The sequence below is a fragment of the Talpa occidentalis genome, unplaced genomic scaffold (assembly GCF_014898055.3).
Source record: "Talpa occidentalis isolate TD23 unplaced genomic scaffold, MPIMG_talOcc4v2.1 talOcc4.10, whole genome shotgun sequence".
Lineage (NCBI taxonomy): Eukaryota > Metazoa > Chordata > Mammalia > Eulipotyphla > Talpidae > Talpa > Talpa occidentalis.
Window position 1 is genome coordinate 54,886,643 of NW_023600993.1, and position 13,005 is coordinate 54,899,647.

The following is a 13,005-nucleotide window of genomic DNA, read 5'->3' on the forward strand; positions in this document are numbered from 1 at the left end:
GAAATGGAAAAGGGGTTCTCCCAGGGGCTAAAAGACCTGGGTTTACCGTGTAACCTAAGGTGGATGAGCCCACCTCTCTGGGCTGTTCCTCTTCCCTAAGAGGGGTTGGTAACACCTTCTCCTCCCATTACCTGGATAGTTGGAAGGATTGAGGGAAACGCGTCAAAGTGTTTTGTCAATTAGAGATGGGTGTGGGATATTATGGATTTACATTCACTATGCAGCACCCTTGTTTTGGGGTACTTTCCAAGCCTGTGTTTGAGCTTCTCTGTCCCAGACCCTATTTTGGGGGCACCCAGAGGTGAGTAAGGCACTGTGTGAGCCTTTCAGAGCATCACACAGGTAACTGCAGGCAGAATCTGCCGTTGATAAGGTTTCATGCAAAGTGAAAGCAGGAGTCTTTTTGTTCATAAATTATTAAGAGTTTGAAATTTTCACTGTGACGGCAGCATATCGATCTGACTGACTGTAAGAGTGTGGCCACTGCTCTTGAAGGATTGGGAACAGCAGTTCAAGGCTGGCCAGTGGAGCTGCCTTGTTGGAAGTGGGGCCTGATGATACCAGGTCTTCCACTGAGTGTATGTGGCGGGGTGGGGGGACAGAAATCCAGACTTTGATGTGATTTCTCCCAACTTTCAGATCTCGGTAATTCACATTCACATGTTTTTAAGTACAGAGCAGAGTAATCAAGAGTGTCAGCCTACAGGCTACCCTCTCCCATCTCTGCTCCAGAAGGGCTGTGCCTGAGGCAAGCAACTTCAGAAGTCAGGTGCAGGTGTCTTGGGGAACCACGATGCCCCAACCTGGCTGGCCCAGGCAACTCTGGAGTAGAGCGCCAGGGAGCATGACCAGAGCTCCTGCAGCTTCTGCTTAGGTGGTGAACTTAAAGACAACTTTCGTCTAAAAGGTGAGACAGAAAGAACAAGAGGAGAGACAAAGCAAGGTCAGGCTACAGCTTAGTGTGTGTGTGTGTAATTGCAGATGAGTTCCCAAGGATATTAGTATCTAATCACTCAGGGATGGTCCCAAAGGCACATCAAAACAATTTCCAGTCTGACTTTCTGGTAACTAGTGCCCAGAAAAAATATCCCCACACTCATGTCCTCAGAGGAATATCGATCCGGCAAGATTGTTTCTCAGCGAATACTCAGCCCAAGGCTGGTGCAGGAGGCCTACTGGGATCCGAGTTGCTTTCAGCTTGGACAGGGCAGGTCAGCTGCCTTGGGCATTGGGAAGGCCATTCAGGGAGGGATGATTCCACTTTTGCTAATCTTCCACTTGGATAAATCTATCCAGTTTGGTCAATTTGCCAGATAAGGTGTTTTAATTAAATCCTGATGGGCCAGGTGGATGTGCAAATGGTGTACCATCTGATGCAGTGACTTCAGAGTGTTAAAATGCTTCTACCAGTAAATAGCAGCTGCATTCAGGACACTCCCCTGCCCTCCCCAAGACCTCCCTGGGCTTCAGTACCTTTGGAGTCAGTGCTTGGCACACAGGCCTGCTCAACCATTACTGATTGCTACATACTTTGGCCCTCACCCCTCCAGACCCAAGGCAGGGGAGCCTTGGCACCGTCTTTTGTGGTGACAGAGGCCCCTGGAAAGGACAGGATGTGTCCTTACCCACAATCATGCCAACTTCACACCGATGGTCTTCGTAGTAGCAGGAGATCATTGTGGCCACAGTGTCATTCACCATTGCCACCACGTCCATCTCAAAGTCCTACCAAGAATCACAAAAGCAGCAATGACAGGACTGGGCTTCCAGCTCAGCTTGCCTTGGGCTGGTGCGGCCAGGCAAACAAGGTCAACACTTCTCTCTGGGGGGATGCCCAGAAGGACCCCCTCCACTATCCTGCCCTCAAGGGAGGGCAGCCATGGGGTAGGCAAGGGTGCCACCTTACCCCTCTCCTTTTGATGGCATCTCGCAGGAGCCCCACAATGTTGTTCCCTTCTGCTCCCGAAGCCTTGAAGCCCTTAGTCCAGTTGAGAAGGATGCCCTGTGGGAAGAGGAGGGCCTCAGTGACTGCCGATGAGTGCTGGGGGCCAAGGGCCAAGGGATAGGGAGTGAATCTGAACCACAAGGAGCTGCATCCCACTTTACAGTTGAGGAAACTGAGGGTTAAAAGAGCAACAAACCTTTAAGAAGTAGTAGAGAAAATTCTCCACAAATACCTCACATTTCTATAGGGCTGGGTCCCAGTCAATTTAAGAATGTTTGTATAGGGAAGCCCAGGGATGCCATCTAAGATTAAGGATGAGGTCAGGAGGGGAGCAGTCTTGTGCAAGAGGAGTTCCCCGCCTGTAGCTCATAACTTGTGGTCAGTCCTCTGTGTGCTGCGGAAAACCAATGAGAAGTGGCTCTTACTGCTGCCCCTGCTGTGAACCCTGAGCTGGTTTTCTCTCTGACCCAGAATTCTCACGTGCCACGTACACATGCACAATTGGCATGCGTGTCTCTGTGAGTAACTTATATGCCTATACAGGTATGTGTGTACAACTGACATGTATATGCCGCATTCACAGTAGTGCGTATTTAAAATGGACACGTGTATGTGTGAATGTACATTGTATATGTGCAGAGTTGACACATACATGTGTAGTTGTGAAGTTGAGATGGGTATAATTGACATGTGTGCATACATGCATATATAACTTATGGGTGTGGCTGTGTGCATATACATGTGTTTGTGTGTAACTGTGTCAAGCTAACATGCCAGCTCACAGGTAGGCTACAGCTTCTGCTCCTTCATGTTTCTTTCTGCGCCATGGTGGCTGGCAAGGTGCTGACCCACGGGCATGCCGGAGCCTACCTGCCTTGGCTTGAGCGGCAACACTTCCACGTCCTGCTCTTGGCGAGTTGCTAAACCTCAGCTTCCTAATCTGTTACAGGGGTGGTAAAAGTGTCCCGTAGGGTTGTGGGGGAGGCTTAAGGCAAATGGTAAGAATCAACTAATACTGTGATTATTTCCCAAAGTCTCACAGAATGTATGTGATGGAGCCATAATTGAAACCAAGGCTCTTTGCCAACATGGGGGCTGTGTTTGAAGGCACGGCGGCCTTCCCTGGGGTGCACATTCAGTCTGTCCCCCCACCTCCCTGCTGCTCCTCCACCTGGCCTGCCTTGTCAATGTCTTCATGTCTCACTGGAAAGGAGAATGTGAAGCCCAAGGGCAGCTTCTTGTGCTTCAACTGATGCTTGTCCAGGAAGTCAGAGATGCACTCGGAGATGTAGTCAAAAAGCTGGAAGACACAAACAAGATGGCCACCCCACTGCAGAGGCCGCTGAGCTCTGGCTTTCATCCCCAGGCCCTGCCTGATCAACACTGGGGCCAGAGTCCTGCTGACGGCCCCTGGGACAGGATGACACAGGATGTGGCTGCCCATAGCCCAGCTGTGCTGTCTGCCTGGCCTCCCCAGCTGGCCCCCGAGACGTTGGACAGAGATACATTCCTGGCCATAACCGACATTTCTGTCTCCTTTACCCAGAGGGTTCTTGGCTGCCTCCAGGTATCCTAGTTGGCTTATCCAGCCCCCTCCCCAATCACATGGGCCTGTCCAAGAACTACTAAGTACCTTGCTGATTAACCTCGTTCCCTTCTGGATGTTGGGGCTCAGTGAGGTACCCATACCATCCCTGCTGCCTTTACTCATGCCGGTCCCACCACACACAGGGATGCCATGAGCAGCAGCTGCCACAGAATTCCTGCCTTGAAACCCCGCCCTTGAGGCTGACCTCATGCCTGGCAGTGGTGAGGGCTTTGCTCTACCAGCCTCTCCCTGGGACTCATTCTGCTCCTGAGCCCCATCCTGAGTCAGCGTGGCCTTGCTGCTGGGCCATGATCACAGCCACTCCAGGTGGTGTCTGTGCTGGCAGAGGGCAGTGGAGTGACAGCGGGCAACTAGACCAGTGTGTTCTCTCATCTGCTCTGGCAGGTTTCTGATCCTTCTGGGAAACCCAGCAAGGGTGTGACCTGCTGGGGTCTTGCCTGGGGGAGTCTTCTACTTGGATCCTTCAGCTGTCTTTCTGGATCCTCTGAGGCTGAACTTTCTGCCCAAAACACCTCCCCCTCACCTCCCCCCACCAAATCCCTGTGAGCAGGTGGGTTCTCCTACCAGGACTAACTGAACTCTGAGATCCTGGGTGGTCTTGACCCAAGCCCCAGGCCTCTGGCCCCTGAGACCCCTGGTCCCCAGCCCAAGCTGCTCACCATCTCGGCTGTGCCCGTCATGGCGTCCTCGGGGATGGAGTACATCTGGTGCTTGGTTTTCACACTCCACTGTCCCGCCTCGCCCTCCCCCACCTTCACCAGCATCACCCTGAAGTTGGTGCCGCCCAGGTCCAGGGAGAGAAAGTCCCCGACTTCTGCAGCCACAGGAAGAAGCACATCAGCCTCATGGGCACTGCCCAGCAGGAACCCCCCAAGATCAGGGAGAAGAGGAGGGGTAGGGGTAGTTACAGGTGGGGAAGTAGCAGCAGAGCTGGACAAATGGGCTGCCAGAATAAGCTGTGGGAGGGTCGAAGATGAGCCAGAGAAGTCAGCTGAATTCCCTACCTTGGACTGAAGTCACCCTGAGCACAGGGCCCAACTGAAGGCCTAGTGATTCACCACCCTCTTTAATAAAAGATGGAAGAGTAGCACCCTTACTACCTTCACTCTTTTGGGGTCTAAGTTTCCAGGTGTTCCTACAGGATCAGCATGAACAGCAACAAGCCACCACCGCCCCAATCCAGCTACAGAGCCATGTCATTTGACATAGAAAGTCCAACCCTCCCTTATTATGCTTAAATCTCCAACCCACAGCTGAACATGGGGTGCATGTAGCAGCTACGATGAATAGCTGCCTGCCTGCCCCTTCTTAGAAATACCCAAACTTTCCTGGCAACTCAATATATGTTGCTCTCCCTTTTATTACAAATTTTTTATTATAAAATTTAAAAATCTCTACAAATCAGGGTATTGGGCCCAAAGATCACTTCACTCCTCACTTGCACAACCCAATAAGCTCCTTCTACATACAACTTCAATTGATGTTTTTGGATTCCCATTGGACAAGGGCAAGGACCCTGGGTGTTCTGCCCAACTGATTACACTAGAGAAATGGCCTGGACTCACAATGAAGCTGGGGGTTCCCCAAGTGACCATGGGGAACCAATTTCTTATTGTAAGGTAAAACATCCAGATTTCCTGAGGTTGGGGTGAACCTGAAGACCGCAGGAAAGGGCCAGCAGAACTGAGCATGCAAACCAGCTCCCTGCAAGACCCCGCATATTGGGATTTCAGTACTGGGCTGGAGGGAGCCCGTCCCAGTGCTGCTGGGGACAGAGGAGCTCTTTGGAAGGGGCTGGGACGCCTCTCACTGCTGGGGCCTGAGGGCAGCTGTCTCTGGGTGAGAACTGCCGCTTCCCAAGTGGACCGCACCCCGGCCCTGCTCGGAAGGCTGTACCTGAGCCTTCTGGGGTGGAACGCACGTAGGTGGGCAGCATCTTCACACTGGCCTCCTCGTGGGTCTCCAGTCTCAGGCCTCGGTCCATTTCCTTCTGCATCCGTCTCATCACCTTTTTCAAGTCTTCTTCTTGCAGCTGAAACTCTGCCAGGATGTGCTCCGCCTGCACGGGGAGGGGGATGTGAGCTGCTGGGTGGGAGAGGGCCCCCCAGCATGGGGAGGGGGGGCCTCAGTGTGGGGCCCTCAGCATGCACATCCACATACACTGAGTGTCAACTTTTGCCCTCTGACCCTGGGTCTGGGACGATCTATCACTCCAAACTACTACAGATAAACTAGCAAAAATTTGAACTGCTGAGTTCTAAGACTAGGCCCTAAATAAATGCAGTCTGGGGTATGTTGGGGGTTGGGGCAAGGGCAACATGGTGCCTCCCTTTGCCCCTCAGATCCCTACCTACCAAGGAGAGGAGGAAGGGATCCCTACCCCACCAAGGTAAGGTGGGGGAGACAGGGACAGGAAGAGCCAGTCTGGCGTGCGATGGGCAGTGGGCATTACTGTCCCACACCCCGCTCTTCTATTTCTAGGAAGTTATGCTAAGGAAATAATAGCTTATGCTAAGGAAATAATAGGTTAGTGGGCACAGATGTGCATCGGGGACAGGCGAGGCAGCATTAATTAGAGGAGAAGCTGGTTGGTGGGAGGTGTCTGGTTGATTAAAGCACCCCACACTTAATATCTAATCCAGGGAAATGACAAAGGGATGGGAGCATTGGCTAAGTCACTCTGCAGCTCACAGGGCCAGGAGGGTCCCTATGCTTTGTTGAGAAGGTGCTGGGTAAGCTCCCAAAGCTTCACTGCCCCATTTCTATATGATGGGCTGGGCAAGGGCGTCTCATTTTTTTCTAAGGATTTATTTATTCATGCATACAGGAACTGGGACACAGGCCAGAGGTTCAGTGGGGGGTGAGAGGATTCACCAGAGACAGAGCAGGGAGCAGAACAGGCAGATCTACTGATATACACTGCTGAGGGGAGCAGCAGGCTAGTTAGGAGGGGTCGCTACTTGGCTGGGGATCAAACTCTTGCTGCAGTGGCTGGTAATAGCTTAATAGTGCTGTCTTTAACCCCTGCGCCACCAGGGTGGCCCCATCTCCTTAAATACCTCTTAGGACGCAGCTACTGGCTCCTCCTCGGGAGCATGAGGTTGGGTGGTGGACAGAGCTGCCTGTGCCTGGTTTCCAGAGATCCCCATGCTCTGCCCCTACGGTGGATGGTGTGACTGCTCCGCCCCCTTTGCTCAATAGTGGAGAAAAGTCACTTTGATTTACTGGTTTACTGGCAGAAAGAAAAGGAAAGATTCTCTGAACAGAGTCATGGGTCAACACTTCTCTAAAATTCACTCTCTCATCTGCAGCCTTTCACGTAAGCTCAGGGGAGCAATTCCAGTCAAGAGGCCACCCAGCCGTTTGTCCCTTTTTCCTCAGCTTCCAGAGGCAACTGTTTGCTCAGAAGAGCACTTCAAAGGAAGCAGCCCCTCCTCAGGCCCAGCGGGCAGCTTGGAAGGGGGCTAAACTATCCCATCCTCTTTTGTTGGTATTTGGTTTCCAGTAGGGCATGACCAATGACAGGAGCCTGACTTTAGTAGGAGGGGGCCTCCTGGCAAGGCCAGTGCCCCTCTATCTCTGCGGACATGGCTGTTAAGAATGTAGTAAATCTGCCTCCCCGGTGGCACAGCAGGTTGAGGCCAGCACTGTGAAGCTGTCCGCAGCCTCTGCAGTGCAGGTTCAATTCCCGGTCTGCCAGGGAAATACCCACATGGCACGGCAGACCTCTCCTGTCTCACCTGTTGCTCCCCTCAGGAGTGTTTTAGATCTGCCTGCCTGTTCTGCTCCCCAGTCTGTCTCTGGTGAATTCTCTCACCCTCCCATGCCTCTGGCCTGTACCCCAGCTCTTGTATAAATAAATAAATCTGAAAAAAAAGAATGTGATAAGTAACACTGTACTTGTTATTTTGCAACTGAGGAGACAAGGCTGAAAGGAAACACTGTTAGCATATGTGTGAGATAATACAAAATGAATGAGGAACTCTGCTACCAATTCCTGGTCCTAAATTCTGGAAACTTTTAAAATTTCCTAAGTGACAAGGGCACTAGGAGCATTTTTGTTCTAATATTTAGTCCTTGACCTCAGTTCCTGACACAGGGCTCCAGAAACCTCTGAAATTTCACAGGCGATAGGAGAGTCTTTTAAAGGGGTGACTGTGGGTGGGCTCCTGGGTGGGGGCTGGTTACCAGAAAGACCCAGCCAGGATTAGAAGCTTGGAATTTCCAACCCTGCCCCTCCCCCATTCTCTTGAGAAGGAAGAGAGACTAAAAATGGAGCCAATGATCAGTGTCTGTGAGCTGCTCTAGCAAATGAGGGGGAGTGTTGTGCTGTGGGGGATGCCAGGCCACAGGCCCTCACACTGCATCCTGCCCAAAACAGGCACTGCAAGACCCTACAAGCACCACCACTGTCCACAGGGTCCACTGTGGGGACCCTCCCACTCCCTCCCGTGTGCCCATTCACTAGTCCCTGTGTGTGCCTATGGGGCAGAAGGGTGGGTTGCAGGAAGTTTCCCTGCTGTGATCCAGCACTTCAGGCGGCCACAGGCAGACACAGGCCTCCAACAGGCCTCACCTATAGGGGGTCACTTCTCAATGTGGGGAGCTCAAGCCCCTTCCTCAGGGTACATCAAGGCCGGCAGATGGTACATTTTGTCAAATGCAACATGAGGGGAGGGTGCTTTGATTTGCCTGGTGCCCAACACCCCAGGATGTGAGTATGGGCCAGGGTGGGTGGGGTTCCAGAAGGTCAGAGAAAGTATCAGGTGTAGGTCTTGCTGGGGGCAGCTCTGGTTCTCCCTTATGATTAAATCCTTATGCTTCCATCGCCCCAGCACACAGTACTTTATTATCTCCTTTTCTTACAGATGAGGAAACTGGACAAAGAGGCACACTTTCCCAGGCCCACAGTCAGAGGGCTCAGAGATGGAGCTTGAACCCCTGAGCCCACCTCCAGACCCCTCTGGGCTGCTTCCTGCCCTGCGCAGGGCCCAGCCCTCAGCCCTTCCTGGAGCCCAAACCCTGCCTACAGAAGTCTCTCGCACAAGTGTCCTGGTCGTCCACAAGCAGCTTAAAGGACTTCCCTGAAAAAGCCAGCAGAGGAACCTGAGAAGCAGCCCGTCTCCCTCCCCCCCCCACCTTGCCCCCCACCCCCAGAACAAACAAAGCACAGACAAGTCTCCCTCTCCCAGGAGGTCACAAGACACATTAATGGGGCTCACAGCTACACCCAAACACAGGGAGTTTCCTGCCTGAGCAACTCCCCATGCTCCAGGCAGGGTCACTGCTGCCCTTTGGCACTGGTTGGTTTTTTTTTTTTTTTTTTTTTTTTTTTTTTTTTGGTGTAGAAGAATGGGGTGTAGGCCAGAGATGTGGGGGTGAGAGGATTCACCAGAGACAGAGTGGGGAGCAGAACAAGCAAACTGACTAAAGTACACTGCTGAGGGAGCAGTGGGTGAGTCAGAAGAGGTCTGCTGTGCCATGTGGGTAGCTCCCTGGCCGGGGGTCACACTCAGGCTGTAGTTGTGCTAGTGCTGAGACTTAACCCCTAGGCCACCAGGGAAGGCCCCTGACCCTGTCTTACCGGCAATTGCCCACAGCATTCTGCGTGGGACACTGGAGAACAGACCAGACCCTCCCCTTCAGGGAGCAGCAGAAAATAATGACATATTAATAGTGACTCGTTAGTGGACTGGTGGAAGGAAATGAAGCAGGGAGGAGACTGGAAGGGAACTGCTGTTTCACAGGAAATGGGAAGGATACCTTCACTGACAAGATGCCTGGAACACAGACCTCAGGGCCCAGGCTTTATCAAGGGATGAGAAGCCAACAGGCACTGCCCTGGGCACCATGTGGGATGCATCAAGAGGCAGAATGGAAGTAGGGGCATCAGGCTGTCCCAACAACCCAGGTGGGGTGAGGAGTGCTGAGTCTAGATTTAGTCTATAGGTAGGGCAATAACATTTGCTGACAGATTGAGGTGTGGAGGAGAAGAAGAGGGGGGCTCCACAGGTTTGGTCTGAGCAAACAGGAGGAGTGGTCCCGTTCTCAAGATGGGATGCATTTGGGTGGGAAAATGAGTTTGAGATGCTGACAAGAAGAGATCGGCACTAAGTAGTTGTTGGGTGTGTGAGGCCAAAGCAAAAAAGATAGTCTGACTGGAGATTTTTTAAATCTGGAAGCCATCAGCATGTGGACAGTATACAGACCAGACAAACTCATCGGGTATACAGGTTGGGAGCAAAGCAAGAGAGGCTGTGCTGGTTGGGCAGCAACATGGGGGGCTGGGTTTTCAGGACTCAACTTTTATATGGCACTTTTATATGGCCTTTTATATGGCACTCAGAACTTTAGGACTGTATCCTCAAGAGCCAGGAAAGAAGACAGGACACCCATTGAGCAGATGAGAACTGCAGGTGCTTCCCACACAGCATAACATGGGGAAAGGCTCCCACATAGAGCTGGGAGCCCCGGAGAGCTAGGAAATGAGGGCCCCCTGACTGGAGCATTGCCCAGAGCTTCTGCTTGGAGAACACTCAGCAGGTGACTGCTAAACTCCTTACCCACTACTATGTGGCTTGGAGGGGTCAGAAGGCAAAGGAGGCCTGCATGGGGTCAGAGGTGACAAAGGCCACAGGGACAGGATCATGGGGTGGTACCCTATGCCCCCTGCATGTTGGAGATGGGTAGGTGGTGGAATTTGGGGCCCAGAAGTTCTAGAGAGGCAGCAAATTGATCTATTCACTTTCTAGTCCTTAGATAGTGGGGCAGGAAAGCCTATGAAGAGCCTGGTAGTCACGGAAGGAGCTACTGAGAGGACTGGCCTGCGCAGGCCCTGGAGTCCAGGCTTGGTCTTGGGCCAAGGGATCTCTGGCAGATTTTCACCTGAGGAAAAGGGCTGCTTTGTGTTTCATGCAATCTGGGCTGGGCGGCACTTGGTCAGAGAGAAGCAGGTTGGTAACAGAGGCAGACCCCTCTGAAAGCAGAGCATAACGGGCACAGGACATGGAAGCTGGGACCTCCAGGGACCCTCCATCCTCCCCTGCCCCCTGTAGCCTGCTGCTTACAGGCACCCAGGCCTTTAGCCAGTCAGGCTGCGTGGTTGGCACTGGGTGCAGCACGCGACCTCATTAGCCCAAATGAGGACCAGGTTCAGGCTAGAGGGAAAGTGTATGTGATGGGAGGGGAAAAGAGTATGGAAACAGGTGGAGGTGGGCACAGCTCTGATGGCTCAGGGACATCCTTCCAGATAAAAATTTCTTGTTTTAGTCAGGAATCTTTAACTGAAAATTGGCAAACCTGCCTCAAAAGGTAAGGAGCACGTGCCATTCTTGGGTTTGGGGCCTGCAAAGACCAGGTGAGTGCTCCTTTACATGCATGGCGCCAGAAAATGTCCTCACCCCCACCCAGTTGCCTACCCTACTAACTCTACTTGGTCAATCCAGAAGAAAACTTGTCATGTCCCAGACATACCAGCACCTGCTGAGCACTGCTGAAGTTAGCAGGAGCTCCAGGAGCTCCCAAAGGGGCAGAGTGCAGGGCAGTGGCTTGACAGAACACCAGGCTCTCCTGCCAGTGGCCAGTATGGCCACCTCCAAGGAAGCCCTGGACACGTTGATTTCTTCTCCAATGTAGAGTAAAAATGATTTCATCAGCCCCAGGTGTGACAGGTCACTGACTTACCAGCCCCTGGTTCTGAGTCACTGTTTATGCTTGGAGGAAGAGGACTCATCCCCCAGTTTAAATGGCGGGGGGTGGGGATGGGAGGGTTGGGGGGGTGGGATGGGGCTCAAGAACCAGCCAGGTTAAGAAGCAGTTGCACTTCAACAATAGGGAATCAATTAAATAAACTGTGCTACATTTATATGTAGTCATTAAAAATTACAAGATTGATCTACTTCTATTGATATGGACAGATGTCCAGGACATCTTGTTTAAAGAGAATGTGATGGTTACCTTCCAAGAGGTGCCCTGCCTTCTGGTGTTCACCCCCTTATATCATCACTGCCCATGCTGAGCAGTCTAGCCTGTCTAACTAGTAGGACATTGCCAAAATATAGGTTGGACTTTTGAGGCTAGACCATCAAAGACATTATGGAGTCTTCCCTCTGAGGGAAGACAGATCCCCCCACACTTCTGGCCTGGGTCCTATGGGGAGGTCGACAAGGAAAAACTGGAACCTCCTGGCAGAAGGGCAGTCCTAGCCTGGCAGGCTTGTGAGTGAGCCACCTTGGCAGCAGACACACTACCTCCGCGGGGCCTGCAGGTGACACAGCCCCAGCAGATACCTTGTCTGCAGCCTCAGAGGGACACCAAGCCAGGGTCACCACTGAGCTTCTCCTGGATTCCTAAGGTTTTATGTTCTAAGCCACTAGTTTTGAGGTAATTTTTTACACAGCAATAGATGATTAATACAGAGGTAAAAAAGTTATAAAACACAGTATGATCCATTTTCTTATGTATAATATACACAAAGTGGTAAGAGCAATTATCCTGACAGTAGAAATGAGTGACTTTAATTTACTTTCTTTTTCATCTGTATTTCCTACATTTTTCTTCAATGAATGTGCATTAGTGGAGCAACAGTTAAAAAATAAGTTAAAATTGGTGCCTCCCTGGTGGCGCAAGGGGTTAAGACGCAATCTGTGAAGCTATCCACAGCCACTGCAGCACGAATTCAATCCCAGAGGGCGGCCCACCTGGCTCAGCAGACCTCTCCTGACTCGCCCACTGCTCACCTCAGCAGTGTATTTCAGTCAGTCTGCCTGTTCTGTTCCCCAGTCTGTCCCTGGTGAATCCTTTCACCCCCCACACTTCCGGCCTGTGTCCCAGTTCTTGTATGCATAATAAAGTAAATCTTTAAAAAAATAAGTTAAAATTTAAAAAAGCAAAATCAAGTAAAAAGGAAAAAGGTTGAATTTCATCTGCTATTTTTGCATAGAGGCCCAGACCTGGAAGGATGGGGGCTCACAGTTAAATGGGTCAAGTTGTACATCCTGTATTCCAGTAGGAAGGAAAGTGAGGCCAGGGAACAAAGGAGACAGACCACCAGCTCCTCCCTCAAGGGCCCATGCCCTGACTGTCCTCAGCACCAGCTGGCACCAAGGTGGCAATTGCTGCACTGATGCAACTTGGGCTGAAGGTCAGCAGTGTGTTGCAAATGTTTTCTTAAGCCAGGAGGACTAGAGACCTGCTGTGCCCTTGTGGCCTCATGTAAGGGACCTGGTGGTGGGAGCGTGTCAGGCAGCACAACCAGGAGGAGAGGCAAGGGAGAGAAGAGCCAAGAGACAACAGAGTGTATGGGGGTCGCAAAAACACAGCTCATTATCTGTGTATCCAATGCCTCTACATGCCAGCCGCTATGCCAGATACTTTATTTTATTATTTTTTTTAAAGATTTATTTATTTATTTATACAAGCACTGGATACAGTCAGAAGCGCAGGAGGGTGA

At 51.6% G+C, this 13,005-nt stretch overlaps 1 protein-coding gene across 1 annotated transcript in view; it reads right to left on the reverse strand.

Annotated features, from left to right (window-relative positions):
- GCK (glucokinase) overlaps window positions 1-13,005 on the reverse strand; it is a 35,319-nt gene that overhangs the window by 2,774 nt on the left and 19,540 nt on the right. Inside the window, exons 2-6 of the mRNA XM_037520789.2 lie at window positions 5,451-5,613; window positions 4,214-4,368; window positions 3,126-3,245; window positions 1,907-2,002; window positions 1,626-1,725 (exon numbers count right to left, since the gene is read on the reverse strand). Coding sequence (XP_037376686.1) covers window positions 1,626-1,725; window positions 1,907-2,002; window positions 3,126-3,245; window positions 4,214-4,368; window positions 5,451-5,613 — 634 coding nt within the window. The remainder of the gene's footprint in view (window positions 1-1,625; window positions 1,726-1,906; window positions 2,003-3,125; window positions 3,246-4,213; window positions 4,369-5,450; window positions 5,614-13,005) is intronic.